The following is a 16,972-nucleotide window of genomic DNA, read 5'->3' on the forward strand; positions in this document are numbered from 1 at the left end:
CTGTTCGTTTTTTGTTTTTGGATTCAAAGTTCATTAAGGTTGCCATGCCTGGTCAAAATACAACAGAACTCTTTTCGCATATTAATGAAAGTGCTCATTGACAAACCGTTGCAACAGATAATTCAATTCAGTTTATTTATATAGCGCCAAATCACAACAAAGTTGTCTCAGGGCACTTTACAGGAACATTCACATACATGAAAGCCAATTAGTAATTTCCACTGCAAGTCTTGGTTAATAATAATGATTTAAAAAATGCTTTTTTGTTAGACATTCATCACTTGTTTTTGTCAGCACAACTGTGAAAACTTGGCAAAGAAATATTTAGGCCTGTTTTGGTAAATTGTGCTTCCTGAGAAAGAGCAGTACAGACTGTCTTTATTTCCATTAGAGTGATTAGAAAAAATTGTTTTTCATTCAATTTCAGTCCAAATATGATTTTTGCGTTTAAACTTATCTCTACTTACGTTGTGCCATTTTTAAGCACTAATATATTAAAGTTTGGCTCAAATGTAAATTCCCCTTGGAAATACCTTGAGATGTGTTCTATCGTGTTTGAGCCATTTTTGTATTATTATGTATAAAATACACATAAAATGACTTATAAATGCAAATCAACATCTAAGGACAGCAGTTCATTTGTTCAGTGCTGACTGTTTTCTGTTGACCAGAACTCCCGGCTGGACCCTGAGGAGTATTTCACCAAGCAGGAGCGAATTGGGAAGGGATCGTTTGGAGAGGTCTACAAAGGCATCAACAACCGCACAAAGGAGGTGGTGGCAATTAAAATTATTGACCTGGAGGAAGCAGAGGACGAGATAGAAGACATCCAGCAGGAGATCACCGTATTGAGCCAGTGTGACAGTCCTTTTGTTACCAAGTATTATGGATCATACCTGAAGGTGAGATCATATGTGAGACCTGTATGTTGGCAGTTTGTGACCTGAGTCCACGTCCTTGGAGGCTGTCTACAGTCCAACCACTTTTTACTGATATTGTCAGTTGTGGTCAGAAGAACATGAAGATGCTTAGAGATGGAGCAGTCTAACATCCACCTATTATTACCCACCTGAAAAGGGTCTTGCTCTTCCGTCAACTTTAACGCGGCTCGAACCGCAGTGTGTCCCCCCACAAAAGTTATATCAAAACGACCAGCTTGGCATCATGACGTGTGCTATTACCTTCATTGGCGTTTCGAGTTACCATAACGACGTAATTTGCAAACAAAGACGCCATTTTTCTTATTGAAAAACACTGCGGGAATTAATGGCCTCCATCTGTCACTGTGAGGTCACACGACCTAGAGTGAAGAGGTCTCTGAACAAACCACTGATTAACTTTTGGAGCCATTTTGGATCAAGATGGCTGCCACAGCTACCTCAGAAAACACAAGATTGGCTAAAACTCAGGCATTCTTTGAGATATTGAGCGTAAATTTGGTATGGTCATAGCTGAGCGCGAACCCGAACACACAGTACTGTCAAATCAAAAATTTAAAATGACCGCAATGTGGCAGTCCCCATCAAAGTTTATCCAGGAACTTTCTAGTCTTCTTCCTGAGCTTCTCAAGCTTTGTTTTCTCTGCACCATGTTCAGTGTGGCGCTCGCAGCCACACCAAACTAACCTGTGGCTGCTTGTTCCCTTTAAACAGGCTGAATGTTTGAAGGAACACTTGAATCCACCTGTGGTACTAATCAAGATCAAACACTTCTTTTGAAACCTGACTATAATCTAAAGATTAATGGTCTCTGGAAAGGCACCAAGAAATTGGTTTGTTCAGAGTATCTTTGTAACAAATTTTCGCTATTATTTTTGTTTATCACATACTAAAGACATAGAGGTGTGCATTAGATAATTGCTTTTAACTGAATCCCTTTTCACAACAGGTGAAGCAATAATGAGCTGTAAGGGTGCCAGCAAATGATCTGTCTGTACATGGAATTATTAATACAGAATTTAAACTGGTTTCAATAAATGCTTTTTTTTCCCTTAGGGGACCAAGCTGTGGATTATTATGGAGTATTTAGGTGGAGGATCTGCTCTAGATCTGGTAAGATTTCAAATTTAAACTTTAAAAACTTTCCATCGAAACTTCAAACCTTTTATTTTTTTATACTTTTAAGTTTGCCATTATTTTATTCATTTATTTCCACATCTGTTATCATCTCAGCTTCGTCCAGGACCTCTCGAAGAGACGTACATTGCAACGATACTGAGGGAAATTCTGAAAGGGCTTGAGTATCTGCACTCTGAGAGGAAAATTCACAGAGATATCAAAGGTAACGAGCAGCGCACTTTAACAGAGTGAATGTTGCAGAGTGAGCGCTGGATGACACGCACTGAGACTTAACCAGATGCTTGGCTAAATAAACTCCCACATTTCAGTATGAAAACAAGCCGCATCTTTTTTTTTCTCACAGTTTTTAATCTTGCAGCATTCTGTAGGTGTTAAATATATATAAATATTTACGTGTTATCACACTCGGGTGTTATTTACGTCTGTGATAAGCAGACATTTAAGGACATAAATGAAAGTACTGTTTAAAAGTTATTTACTATGTGTGTGTGTGCATTATTCAAATAGTTTATTTTTATATTTTTGATGTACTTGGCAACATCCAGAATTTTTTTTTTTATTATTATATTTTTTAATTTACCCTTTATTTATCCAGGTAGTCTCATTGGGCCACAAGAACTCATTTTCAAGAGAGACCTGTTTCAGGGAGCAGATGGGGGTTAAGGGCCTTGCTCATGGGCTCAGAGTGAGGCGAATGAGGGTGGAGGCAAGTGTGGGTGCTTCACCTACCCCACCCACATTTTTTTTAGTGTTGTCGGTACCGCGGCTTGAACCGGCGATCTTGCGATCACAGGCCCACCTTCTCTAACCTCTGCGCCACCACTCCCCCCAGGAAAGAGCCATTTGGTATAGAGAGGTCCAATAATTCTGATGTGTTTGCATTTACGCTCAGATTTGTTCAGTAAAATCTTCAGATAAAAAGGTACCGTATGTTAGAGAAGAAACTGTCCAGATGACCTGACTGAAAAATGTTGGATTGTGTACCTGGATTACTGAGCACAGACTTTGTAGGTTAGTTTGAAACTTTAAATCTACTGATTGAGAAGAAGTTTCATAAAATCTGAGTGCTGAGCTCTGTCTTCAGGGCGCGTCACAGGCCTGCTTGATTCTTAATATTTATTCTTGACTTTCTCAATCTTTCTCTTTTGTTAGCAGCAGATTCACACTGTTTCCACCTAAACATCTTCTCTGAGATCCTCTGCTGGTGTGATTCCACCGTATTGGTTCACCTACACAGATTACAGATATGGTTCATAATAACATGCTTATGTTTGATTTGATACTTTGCATTAAGTAGTTTTGTAAAGCCAACAGACTATAGTTCACGTCTTAACAAGTTGTTTCCTGGTGTCTCAGCAGAATGTGTTTGACCTGCTTGTTGTCAAAACACAACAGACGAAACTCAACAGCTCATTTTTCAGCTGGGTCTTTCCATGTGCTAAAAGGAGCCAGTTTTAGGGAATGCAACTGGCTACTTGACCCCACCCCACCCTCTTCTTTTCCACAGGGTGGGACTCTTTAATATCAGTTCTTACAGGTGGACTGAGAGACGAGGATTATCGTGTAACAGCAACACTTCACATTTGTGGGGAGATATTTGACAGCAAGTGAACTGTATAGCATTCCTACAACTTTAGCTTGAAGTTCCCAATCTGCAGAGATTACAAATAAAAAAAGGTGTCCGGTTCATGGACTGTTAAGGCCCACTGATGCAAAAAAAGCTGCACTGCAAACAGTTTAAACCAAAGTGGTGATGTAATTTCAGAAACAAATGTATGCTCTCAATCAAAAAAAAAATCTGTTTTTTTAGTTCAAAATTCATAAGTTTTGGCATTTTAAAGCAGCACACATCGTTAGTAATAAGGAATGGACTCTTACATGACCATTTGTTCATCCCTGTACATATAATTCACTAATTGCTCATTTAATAGCATAAAAGGAAGAGATGAACCAAAACATTAAGCAAATGATGATTAGCCACTTTGAAAAATCTGCAGTTGGCCATGCTTTTTGCATCCTTGGTTACCGTAATCTATGTGATCATGTCACTGTCGACCATAGGAAAAAATCATAGTGTTGACTACAGGAAACGACTATTATGTTTTATTTTCTTCCTCATGAGGGAGTTTTTCCTTTCCACTGTCGCCTTCATGCTTGCTCAAGATGAGCGTTCTGTGATGCAGTTGGACTCAAAGCAGTCTGCTCCTCAGATCAAAACTGTTAAATAAATTATTTTGATATATGAATGTTTCTGTTAACTTAGCTGTGATCAGAGCAGTCGTCCTCCAATGCAAGAGTTGAGGGTTCAATTCCACCAGTAGTCACATTCTATAGTGTCCCTGGGCAAAACACTGAACCCCTCATTGCCTCTGATGTGTGTCCCATCAGTGTCTGAATGTGATAAAGCTCTGATTAATCTTTGTAGAGATCTAGTAGAGTGCTGTATGAATGGGTAAATGAGGACACAGATTGTGTTGTAAAGAGCTTTGAGTGTTTTGATAAGATAGAAAGGTGCTATACAAGTGCAGTCCATTTACCATTTATGGGTAGTTGACTTGGTGTTTTTGTCCATTTACCATTTATGGGTAGTTGACTTGGTGTTTTTGTTTGCTTGTTTCTTTCTCTTTTTAGCTGCCAATGTGCTCTTGTCAGAGCAGGGTGATGTAAAGCTTGCAGATTTTGGAGTGGCAGGACAGTTGACTGATACCCAAATCAAGAGAAATACATTTGTTGGCACGCCTTTCTGGATGGCTCCGGAGGTTATTAAGCAGTCGGCTTACGACTTCAAGGTAAGTCTGTTGACGGGAGATAAACTAATGAACAACTTTGAACCAACACTGTCTTTATTTATTGGTTTAACACTTTATTCACTCTCGTAAAACATTATGGTCATGAAGACACAATGGGTTGCAACAGTGCTGAACTCTCCACCTCAGACCTAAGTTGTGGAGAAGTACAGGTCAGGGTTGGGCTATTAAAATATTCCAAACTCTGAATATCTCATGGAGTTCTACTAAATGTATTATTAGAAAAAAAACAATTATTTCACCACAGCAGAAGTGCCAAGAGAGGGTTGTCCTCCAAAAGTCACAGAGCCGACAAGGAGAGCATTTATCACAGAAACATCCAGGAGGCCAAAGATAACTCTGATGGAGCTGAGCAGCTTTTCTGCAGAGATGGGAGGTTCTGTCCAGAGGATTACTGTAAGCTGCACAGAGCTGGGCTTCATGGAGGAGAGGACAGGAAAAAAACACTGCGTGAAGTAAAGAACAAGGCAGACAGTTTGAACTTAAACTAAAAATTTGTCAAATGTGAAAGACGGTGCTGTGGTTAGAATGAAATTGAAGATTTGATGTATAAAACCCCCCCCCACAATTTCTAGTAGAAACGTGCCACCTCTCATTATGCAGAAAACGCCATTCTAACAGCTAAGCATGGTGGTGGCAACATCATGCTGTTTTTTATTCATTTTATTCATTGCAGGGACTGAGAAACTGGTCCAAGTTAAAGCAAAGACAAAAAATTTAAAGAAATACAGAGAGGGTTAATACTTTTCCAACCCACTGTAAATAGTTTGCTTCTGTTGGAAACATTTAAAAAATAATTCAACATAATTATGTGTTCAACAAAATGGTACTTCTTCCAGCTCTCTAATTGTTAACAATGGTGTACCACAAGATTTATTCTTAGGACCCACCCACTTCACAATCTAAGTAAGTAATGTAGGTTAGACCATCCCTGATGCATCCTTACATTTCTATGCTGATGATACAGTCGTTTACTGTTGAGCTAAAATAGTTGTTAAGGTTTTCCAGCTTTTACAATCTGCATTCGACATCCAGTCAGATTTGTTCAGTTTCAAATTTGTACTAAATGCTGATAAAACCAAAGGGATGTTGTTTTCAAACAGGAAGTTGGTCCCAGCAGTCTTTCCTTCTATGAATGGTGTTCCTATTGAGTTTGTCGATTCTTACTACTACTCTTACCACAATACTTGGGTATTTTAGTTGATTCACTTTGCTCTTTTAAGCCTCATGTCAAAAACTTGGTGAAGAAATTGAAAGTTAAACTGGGTTTCTTTTTCATAAATAGATCTGGTCTAACTCTGAATGCTAAGAAACACCTTAAATCTGTGACTTTCCTTCCTGCCAGTGATTATATTGACATTATTTACATGAACGCTACAAGCTCCCTGCAGATGTTGGATGCTGTCTATCACGGTGCGCTAAGATTCATAACTGGCTGTGATTATCGTACCTACCACTGCACCCTGTATTCACTGGTTAACTGGACATCATTAACTTCACACAGACTCTCTCACTGGTACATTTTCATCTTTAAATCACTTCTTGGTCTGTTGCCTTCATACATCTCCTGCATGTCTCTGCATGAGTGCAGCTACAGCGTGCGCTCTCAGGACATTATTACCTGCAGTGTTCCCTCAGTGAGGACTGAACTTGGTAAAAGGGTCTTCTCCTACTCCACTCCTGTTTCCTGGAATGTCTTACAAAAAGATCTGAAGCTCTTGACCTTGACCTTCCTATGTGGCTTCAAACATCTGTTAAGTTCATGGGAAAAACCAACGCAGCCATGTTCCTGGTTTTAATATTTTACACCACTTTATAATGTAGCTGTTTTTATTTTATTTCTTCTATTTTCTTTTCGTTTTATATGCTTTTATATGATTGTCTTGTCTGTACATCATCTGTATTTTGTCTAAAACAGGTCTCTCTTGTAAAGACCTCGTGGCTCAATGAGACTAACCTGAATAAATAAAGGTTGAATGAATGAACTTCCTTTCATAAAGCTGCACCGTCTGTTTTAAAAAACAAACATATTAAACATTATTTTCTCTCCCATTCAGGCTGATATCTGGTCTCTGGGTATAACTGCTATTGAGCTAGCCAAAGGGGAACCACCCAACTCTGATCTGCACCCCATGAGAGTTCTGTTCCTCATCCCCAAAAACCCCCCTCCAACGTTGGAAGGTCCCTACAGCAAACCTTTTAAAGAGTTTGTGGAAGCCTGTTTAAATAAAGACCCACGTTTTGTGAGTACAACCCAGAAGAAAACGCTGCATCAGTCATGAGCTTATGTGTCAAGTTAAATCAGAAAATGGCAGCAGACTGGAGCTGCCGATTTGTGTGAAGACAAAATAAAACACGAGCCAAATGTTCTCAGATGCTCCTTAGCAGGAACTATTTGTTCTGTATTTTGTCAAATGATCCCAGGCTTGTTCATCTCGCTGTAAAAATGGTTAAGTAACTCCAGTGATGTTCTCGATTAGCACCAGCAGCCTTTGGTTTGTGCTCTTGTTCATGAATGTTTTTATTTTTGCAGAGGCCAACTGCCAAAGAGCTCCTGAAGCACAAGTTCATCACACGCTACACCAAGAAGACGGCCTACCTGACGGAGCTGATCGACCGTTACCGCCGCTGGAAATCTGAGGGGCACGGGGAGGAATCCAGCTCGGATGATTCAGATATGTTCGTCCCAACAACTTGTTTATTCCTGCTAGATTTATGAATTTAAACAACTGATTGGATTTATATGTGCACACTGAGCAAGCAATGCTTTGAAAGGATTGTTCAGTTTTATTAAATACAATTCTTTCTTAAATTATCTGATAAATCCTTCATTTAGATTATTATTTTTTTACCTCAGACATTTGCAAAATCTACATGATGCTATTATAAATGATTCTTTAAATAAATGGGAGGTCATCTCCATTTGTTTCTTCTTTTCTAACGATTTCCTCCTCTTGTCCATCCTTTCAGAGATGTTGATAATGACGTAGATCAATGTCCCATATGGACCTTCCCCACAGTCAAACCCTCCACTTTGAGCCAGCTGCAGCAGACCTACACCCCCACAGATTCAGAGGTAAGACTCATGCAACCAGAGTTCCTATGTATTGTTGAAAAGTATGGATGTGGTTTTTGGTATCATCCAGGTCTGGATACATTTGCAAAAAATGGTCTAGAAAACCATTTTGAGCTTCTAACAGGCAGAGCCATTTCCACACTGAGATACAGTCATGGATGAAGAACAACACTTTTTCAGTTCAAGTGTGTTATGATTGAGGACAAAACAAAAACGACCTGGTCTTTATCGTATACTACAAATGTGGTAGACTGTACTTGTATAGCGCCTTTCTATCTGATCAAGATACTCAAAGCACTTTACACTACAATCTGTGCCTCATTTACCCATTCATACAACACTACTAGATCTATACAAAGATAATTGAACAAATCATTCTAAAGAGACTAATCAGTGCTTCATCACCTTCATACACCGATGGGACACACATCGGAGACAACGAGGGGTTCAGTGTCTTGCCCAGAGACACTTCAGCGTGTGACTGCTGGTGGATTCGAACCCCCAACTCTCGCATTGGAGGACGACTGCTCTAACCACTCAACCACAGCCGCCCCTCATCTTAGCTCAAGTACACAATAGACTCCACCATGTCAATATATATTCAGATCTTTCTTCTAAATGAGTCCCAATGGGACTAACCTGTTTAAATAAAGGTTGAGTGAAAAAAAAAAGAAAATAAAAACAAAAGTTTAGTGTCAGAAAAACTAAGTTCACCATTACTGATGTAGCAGGTTTGAACAGGAAAAGTAACCTAGTCATTGTCAGAGGGACCACCTTTATAAACAGAAGTTTTTTTGTCACTTTGCTGCTCTGTAGCCTTCAGGGATTAACACAATGCCAAGAAGGAAAGACAACAGCAACGACCTTAGAGAAGCAGCTGTTGCTGCCCATCCATCAGCGAAGGGTCAAAGTTCATTTCCAAACTATTCGGAGTCCATTGTTGAACCAAGAAAAATATTAGTCAATTCAACCTTTATTTATACAGGTTAGTTTCACTGAGCATCGAGGACTCATTTACAAGAGACCTGATTTAAACAAAAAACAAAGATGAGGTGCACACAACAATAAATAGCCATAAAATGTGTATAAAATAAAAAGTAAATAAAAATAGTGATATAAAAACAAAATAAAATGAAGCTACATTATGAACCGAGGTAAAATACTAAAAACAGGAACATGTCTGTATTGATTTTAGTCACGAGTGGAAAACCTTTAGGACAGCCGCCAGGCTTCTTACGAGTGGCTGTCCCAACAAATTCACCCCAACGGTCAGACTGTGCAATGCTCAGGGAAATTACAATAGTTCTAGAGACACTGCAGGCCTTGGAGGGTGGACTTGGTTTTCAGACAGTTTTTTCAGTCTTATGTTGAACTTTGTAGCCATTAGTATCACCAGTATTACTGAAAACTCAGATATATGTACACTCATACAGCCTTATGAGTACAGCTGTCCTGTGTGTTGGATTGTGTTTATAGTTCTGTCCAGAGACTCATCTTCATCAATCTTCTGCTGCATTAACATGCACATTTCCACACACTGTAAAGCACGTTGTGATCCTAGTTATGGTTCCAAACGTGTTATGAAAACATTATTTAACATATGTTGCATGCAATGTCTACAACATGCCAACCCAAAATATTATGCAGCGTTTTCTATTTTACTTTAAATGGGATCATGTAAGGTTTTACAAATTAGGCCTCAAGAGTTAAAAAAAAAAAGACCTTAACCTAAAGCAAGCACAAATGACTCAAATTTACTGACAAAAGAAATAATTTATTTTGTATTGTCATTCAGATGTGTTGTCTCTTGTTATCCATCTTTTGTTTGTTCTATTTTTCATGGTGTTTTTAAAGTACAAGCACTTATTGTAAAGTTACACTAAATGTTTTATTCAGAAGTAAATAAAACTATAATTTGAATTTGATAATGTGTTATCCCTGTGTGGCAGAACAGATGGATGACCTGGTTTTATTTCTTCTTGTAGTCAGGAGATTGTATGAAACGACAGCCGAAGTCTCAGTGCTTGTCTGCGTTGATAACACCCATCTTCAGAGAGGTAAGACGAGCGCTTTCTCCTGACTGGACTCACAATAAATATAAAACTAGAAAATAATACTGCATAGGCTGTTCTAAAACAATGACTGTAATGTGTATGTGCTGTGGCTGACCCAAACTTAAATCCTTATCGTTTGAATTAACCTCAGAGCTATGACTCGCTTCATTTTCTGTCATTGAGGCTTCAAATGTTAAAACGCTTAGCTGTCCAGTTTGTGCCTGTGAAAGAAGACAGACGATAAGGTTTTAGTCTGTGTGTTTGTTTGTCTTGCACCAAAATATCTCATTAACCTCCGGATGAACTTTAATAACCAGTTATGAACAAGTTATTAATCTAATTCAATCAACTGTAACTGAAATGAACAGATTTTGATGTGTATCTTTGTGTGGTAGTAGCTGAGATCGATCCCCAACACACACTCTGAACACTAATGGATTCCACAAGAACGTTGCTTGAACTTGGCTGTTAGCTATTTGGAGTCACCTCTTGTCTGTTAGCAAAATATCTCAAGCACTGGACAAATTTTTATTGAAAGTGCCAGGAAATAATCAGCGGATGATCCATAACGGATAACTTTTAGAGCCAACCCAAGTCAAAATGGATGCCACAACCAGCTGTGCGTACAGACACTGAGCTACAGTTTGGTGTAACAACACATTCTCCAAATGCTGCTCAGTGAGTGACTTCAAACTTTAGCTGGAGCCGTTTCAGCAAATCGGTTGCTAAAAGCTAAAAATTGGTAAAACTAGCTAAAACGAGATAAAAGCTACAACCAGCATAACGGTACCAAAAAATGTAATTTAGCTAAAAGCTAAAATGGCAGCTTTTCAAGAATTTTGATGTTCACCTTTCACTTGAAGAATAAACGGTAAATAAAGTTAAACATTTCTAAAAGTGTAAAAGTTATGAAAACATAAAGTCCCAGCTGCTGAAAGAGCTGAACGTTTTTGTACCGGAGTGGTTAAAGTGGCTGAAAGGATGCTGAAGTAGTTCAAATCTACAGGAGGTGGTTTTCAAGCAGTTTTAATGTGCTGCGAGCGTGTCCCTCTGAGGAGGACATCTGTCCTAAAGATGCTTCAGTGAACGTCAAACAGGACGTTCTCCTTCTGGAGGAGGTGGGAACACGCCTCCTGTTCACACGCCTCCTGCTCACACGCCTCCTGCTCACACACCTCCTGTTCACACACCTCCTTATTCATTTACAAAAACTGGTTGGTTGCTGCGTTTGTGTTGATTTCTTTACCTGGACGATCAGAATGAGAGATGTGTGTGTTTAGTACAGGTTGCCATGGCGATACAGCCAGGTAAGAGGTGACCCAGCTTGGCACCTATAACCCCCCCAGTTGAACCTTTAGTTGCCTCTGAAAGCCTCTAATCCAGCTTCATAATCCAGCCCTCTGCTCTGGGTTGCAGAGATGATGTAATGTGTGTATGTGTAAGGTTGACAGACAAGTTTGCATTTGCTACTATTGATTAGCTGTGGCAGCCATCTTTAACTGGATTGACCTGAAAGTTAATAGATGCCAACCCAATGAATAATTTTAAAAAGTTTCACTAAAATCCACCCAGTGGTTCATGAGATATTTTGCTAACAGACATAGACAAAGTATATAAACAACAACAAAAAAATTATATATAAATGTATTTTTTATATCTATTATTTTTATCGTTTATATCTTGTGTGATTCATTGTGTATGTTCCTTTGTATTGAAACTCTGGCACATCAGTTTCCTGCAGGATCAATAAAGTTTTATCTTATCTTAAACAGAAATGGCGTATTTAAAAAAAGTAATCTTGTTTTTTTTCCTCCACCGCCAGTTGAAGGACAAGCGGCAGGCTAACGGTGGAGGAGTTGGAGCCATTGAGGAGCTGGAGAACGCCTTCAGCCTGGCGGAGGAGTCCTGTCCGGGCATCTCTGATCGTCTCGTCACACACATGATGGAGAGAGTGTGCAGGTGAGGCAGCAGCCGCTCAGCTGACGCCTTAGCAGAGACGACACTCGGTCCTAACCTGCGACCTGCCCTCCTTCTCTTCAGGTTTACTTTAAACGGTAACACCACTCCATCTTCACGGTGAACCCCCCCCGACTGGACGTAATGTGACTGACCGCCCCGTCCCTCCCGGTTTTCTCTTGGATAAGGACCACCAACTAAACCCACACCCAAACTCCTACACCACTGCCATCTATCCCCTCCCGTCCCCCTCCCCCCCAGAGATCTTTGAATTAGTTCTGATTAAATATTTTTACAGTTTTTCTTTAAATCGGAGAGTATTTAAGACAAAATGCCATGACGTTTAGAGCATTGTGTATACCTGTTAGTGAGAAAAAACTGCTATAATAAAGTCTATGAAAACAAATGATCAGCTTGTCTGCAGGATTATCACCACACCCACAGTGAGCGACTCCTCATATTGTAAAAAAGTGCTTTGTTGATTGAATATTTACAGTAGGCTGTAAAACTATTCCCTTGTTTTATTGCCTGGAATGCATATGGATTTTTATTTTTTAATAGTATCAAACGTAAAAAAAACAACAACTATTATATAAAACTAAGTAGTGCAAGCATTCACGTCTTCCATTAAAGGTTCAACCATTCTCTTCAGAAGTCACATTTAGTTAAATAAGCTCTACGTGTGAGGAATTTACGTGTCAAATGATCTCAGAATGTAACACCAGCTTTTTATTAGGTCCACCTGTTCAGGTGACTTAACGCAAATGGCTAATCACATGCAGCAACTCGGTGTTTGTGATGTAAACTTATGTTCAAAATGGGAAAGAATATGGAGCCAAATTCACAAACTCATGCAACAAGATGTGTATGCGTACAAGATTTTCAATAGCCCAGTAAATCTGGTAATGCTCCGATATCTGAGCTTTTCTCTAGCCTTGAATGCAGCATTAGTTTTGTAATGCTCCGATATCCCAGCTTTTCACCAGCCTTGAACGCATCGTCTCATTTGTGAATCTGGTGCAGTAAGAACGTCTCAAATCTTTGTAAGCACAGGCAAGCTGATCCGTGCACAGCTGGTGATTCGTGCACGTACATTTTCCGATTTGTAATCGTACTTATGCCATACACATTTGTGAATTATGTTGTACACATACAAATGTTCTATGAGTTTGTGCATCTTTTTGAGACCATATGACTTTCATAAGAGATTTACGTGACTTTAGTGTGGTTTATGGTGTCGGACAGCCTGGTCTGACCATGTCAGAAACTGCTGGGTATTTTATACACATCTGTAGGGTTTAATGAGAACGGTTCAAAAATAAAATATCCAGTGAGCGGAAGTTGGGTGGAAAAAAAAAAAGCTTTTAAGATCAGTGAGCAGATGACTGACCTGCAGTCAGCATGCTAATCGCTGCTCCCTCAAAACTTGTGACATCTGTGGCATTGTTCTGTGATAAAACTGATCATTTTAGAGTGGCCTTTTATTGTGGGCAGCCTAACTGTGCAACAATCATGCTGTAATCAGGATCTTGATACACCACCTGCGAGGTGGATGGATCATCTCGGCAAAGAAGTGTTCACTAACGCACACATTTGTGAACATTTGAGAGTCAAAGGCCTTTTGTGCATGTAGAAAGTCTGAGACCTTTCAGTTCAGCTCATGGAGAAAAGGAGCAAACACAAACATGTTTATACTTTTGTTCAGTGTATTAAAAACCAAAAAGCCACTGGGACACCGCGGGGATGTTTTGCAGGTAGGCCTGTCACGATAATAAATTTTGCTGGGTGATTGTCTCAAATTATTGAGAAACTATATTGAAATTGGACAATAATAATAGTCAAATTTAAGAAAATTTTTTTAATTTGTTTTGAGTGTAGTACCTTTTTTGACCAACCAGATGGCAGTATAAACTGAACTGAAGGATGGATAGTGAGGGAGTGAGTGGCATGTCTAAGAAAAATGGGAGGGAGGCCCCTTGACATGACATGGGCTGTCTCTCTCTTCGGTTTCAAAATGGCAGACACTCAGTGTGGTTTGAGCTCTTTAGCATAGAATTTTTCACACATTTTTAATAAAAAAAAATCAGTAAACAATTTCTCAGCTTCTTTTTGCAGAGGAAAAACAACTTTTTACATGAAGGCACGGGTTTCAACTGTGAATTTTGGAGCTTCGACAAGACAGAGGTTTTTTCTCGAGGTCAGCCTGTTAGCTTAGCTCATAGCTTAGCTTTTCAGCTTAGCTGCTTTTAACGATCCAAAAATGTAATTTTGTACGGTTAAAACAGATTTTAAAGAGAAAGCGAGGGGTCAGTGAAGAGCACCGGAGTTGAGCTTTTAGTCATCCAGTGTCTTCAGTAGAAAGAGAGATGAAGAAATGATCAATGAAAATGAGGTCGATAATTTTCATTTATCGTGTGATTGATTTGTTTATTGCGACAGACCTATTTGCAGGTAAGAAAAAAAACATGTTAATTGTCCTAACAAAAAAATAAAAAATAAAAATTGTCCTAACAAGATTGGATTTATGATCTTAGCAGCAAGCAGCAAAAACACTTGCATCTGATGGTTTATACAGACAGTTTGGCCCCTAGTTTGTTTGTTTTTTGTGCTTTACAATAAATATATTCTGCATCTTCAAATCATGTGTACCGGTAATTCAAAAGAGAAAACAAACCTTAAGTTAGCCAAGCGGCACAGAAGGAATAGCAGCAGGTCAAAACGCTGTTGTCATCTGAGGTAACAGAGTGGTTTCAAAAAGGCTCAACACACAGATGAGCTTTTTAAAAGTTTAATAAACCTTTTTATTCAATATAGGCATTAAGAACAATATTTGGTACTTCATTGTTGAGTAAAAACAGGACAAAGAGGAATGTCAAAGAACTCGCATTTTGGCTGGTGTGGGGAACGCCGAGTACACTGACCTGATCGGGTCATTCTCTGCAACCGTGGAAAACAAAATACTGCAGGTGCATTAATCGAACCCAGAACTCATTCATTCTGTATTATATGAGAGGGGGCTACATGAAGGAAATACACCAATTTAGTTGAAAGCACCAATCAGGCATCACGCCTCAATACTCAGTCCTGCAGGCGCACAGGAAGCCCATATAAGGTAAGGGGTCACAGTTTAAGAGCTTATGCAGGGTGGAAGGCAGTTTAAGGTGGTGCCACTGATATAAGGACAGGTCCTTTGAACCTGATGGGGTCGACAGCTGCATGCACATGAGTAGAATACACAAACACAGATGATACAACTTATGTCATGTTCCTTTTTTAGGATCAACTAATCTGAGTCAATGGAACAGTTGAATAATTACAGGGACTTTAGGCAGTTCAGCTACAAGTTTCACCATAACTGGCTCTCCCAATGAAGTTTTTCACAGATCAGAACAAAATGTTTCAAAACCACAGTTACTGAACAAAAGCAGCCAGACTTCAGTTTTCTGGTTATGGAAACCAAGTCAAGAAAAGTAACAGCCTCCCAGGATTCAAGGTTCTACCATATTAGTAAATGGATCACATGACTTCATTTGTTCTTTAAAAGGTTACACGGGAAAAAAAAAATAGAACCGTTATCTGTAATTATATAAACATAACACTGATTATACTCAACTGAATGTATAAAAATGACTTCAAAGTGAAACTAAAATAAAGAATAGAAAACAGTAAATGTCACTTGTCGAGCCTTTTGGGTTCTCTGGTCAAACTTGATCGGTGGCTGAAACACCTGAAGGGAGAAACACAAAGTTAAGGTTGCACAGTAAAGTAACCTTAGCTAACCACAGTAAACCGTATTTTTTGCTGTATAAGTTGTGGTTTTTTGCATAATTTGCATGCCCTGCGACTTGCACGCTGAAGCAACGTATTTATGGATTTTTCCCATATTTATAAACCAATTTTTGACTGAGATATGACCGTTTTCATTCATTTTGACTGAAAATATTGAACACTACCATTCTCAACCTCTAGATGGCACTTGAGTAGTATGGCATACCGTTGTATCATGTAATAGGTAAAGGTGGCCATTAATGACGCAATCGGCTTGCCATAGCCTGCCAGAGTCGTCTGCCTGGAGCCACCGTCAAATCAGCTTCATTGCCCGACGAAATGCAGCTAATATGACCGTCAAAGCTCATTTATTAAATAAAAGTTCAACTGAGACACACCTTTACAATAAAGTCGAGCAAACAAATTGTTTTCAGGTGGTTATCTTGTTAAATTTCGAAGAAATGGACAGCAAGTCGCCCTCTGCGCATTCATGTTTCCGCGTATCGGCTTTTGAAATGCAGCTGATTTGACCATCAAAGTGCATTTATTATGGAAAAGTTAGATTGAGACTAGGGCTTCAACAAAGTACGCAAGTAATCTACACATCGATTCATAGGACATCTCTCGAGTTTTTAAATTTCACGTCGAGTATTCGTGGTGACGTCATTGCGTCGCCGTTACATCATTGCGACACGTGTCACGTGATCCACACCGAGCGCAGGTTACAAAATGGATTCCTCCAAGCAGTCGGATGGAGTGGAGCAGGCCCAGTCTTGGCAACAGACAGAAATGCATCAATAGTCTGGAAATATTTCACTAAAGATGAATCTTTCGGTTCAACTACCATAAGGAAACTGAAAATGAATCAACTTCCTGACTGTTGGGAGCGTGTTGCGAACCGGTGTTACACCATATTCTGTGACCACCGTATATTGTGACCGTAGGGGGCGGTGTTGCATGCACTGTTGCAGGTCACAGAATATGGTGTGACACCGGGTCCAATGACCGAACCAGAACCAGCTTCCTCTGACCTTGTTTCACAAACAAAAAGCAAAAAAATTAATTTCTAAACCTATTAAAAACCTATAAACACATTAATCTCTAAAACTAAACCTAATGCGCACCACAGCTGGCGGTGATGCAGGGTGACCCACTGTTTTTAGTTTCGTTTTTGACGTGCTGCACATTCCTTTCACTTTTGCAGCTTAATAATAATAATAATAATAATAATAA

At 39.3% G+C, this 16,972-nt stretch overlaps 2 protein-coding genes across 3 annotated transcripts in view; one reads left to right on the forward strand and one right to left on the reverse strand.

The window, feature by feature from the left end:
- Nucleotides 1–16,972, reverse strand: part of sept2 (septin 2) — a gene marked incomplete at its 3' end in the record, with an annotated part of 99,233 nt that overhangs the window by 63,076 nt on the left and 19,185 nt on the right.
- Nucleotides 663–12,368, forward strand: stk25b (serine/threonine kinase 25b; the record flags this gene model as incomplete). The annotated part of the gene is made up of 10 exons (XM_037681447.1): nucleotides 663–902; nucleotides 1,995–2,051; nucleotides 2,172–2,280; nucleotides 4,710–4,867; nucleotides 6,943–7,128; nucleotides 7,419–7,564; nucleotides 7,856–7,961; nucleotides 9,947–10,018; nucleotides 11,838–11,974; nucleotides 12,056–12,368. Coding segments are annotated over 10 exons (1,251 nt in total), but the record flags the coding sequence as incomplete, so codon positions are not given.

The sequence above is a fragment of the Nematolebias whitei genome, chromosome 9, assembly GCF_014905685.2.
Source record: "Nematolebias whitei isolate Nwh7 chromosome 9, NemWhi1, whole genome shotgun sequence".
NCBI lineage: Eukaryota > Metazoa > Chordata > Actinopteri > Cyprinodontiformes > Rivulidae > Nematolebias > Nematolebias whitei.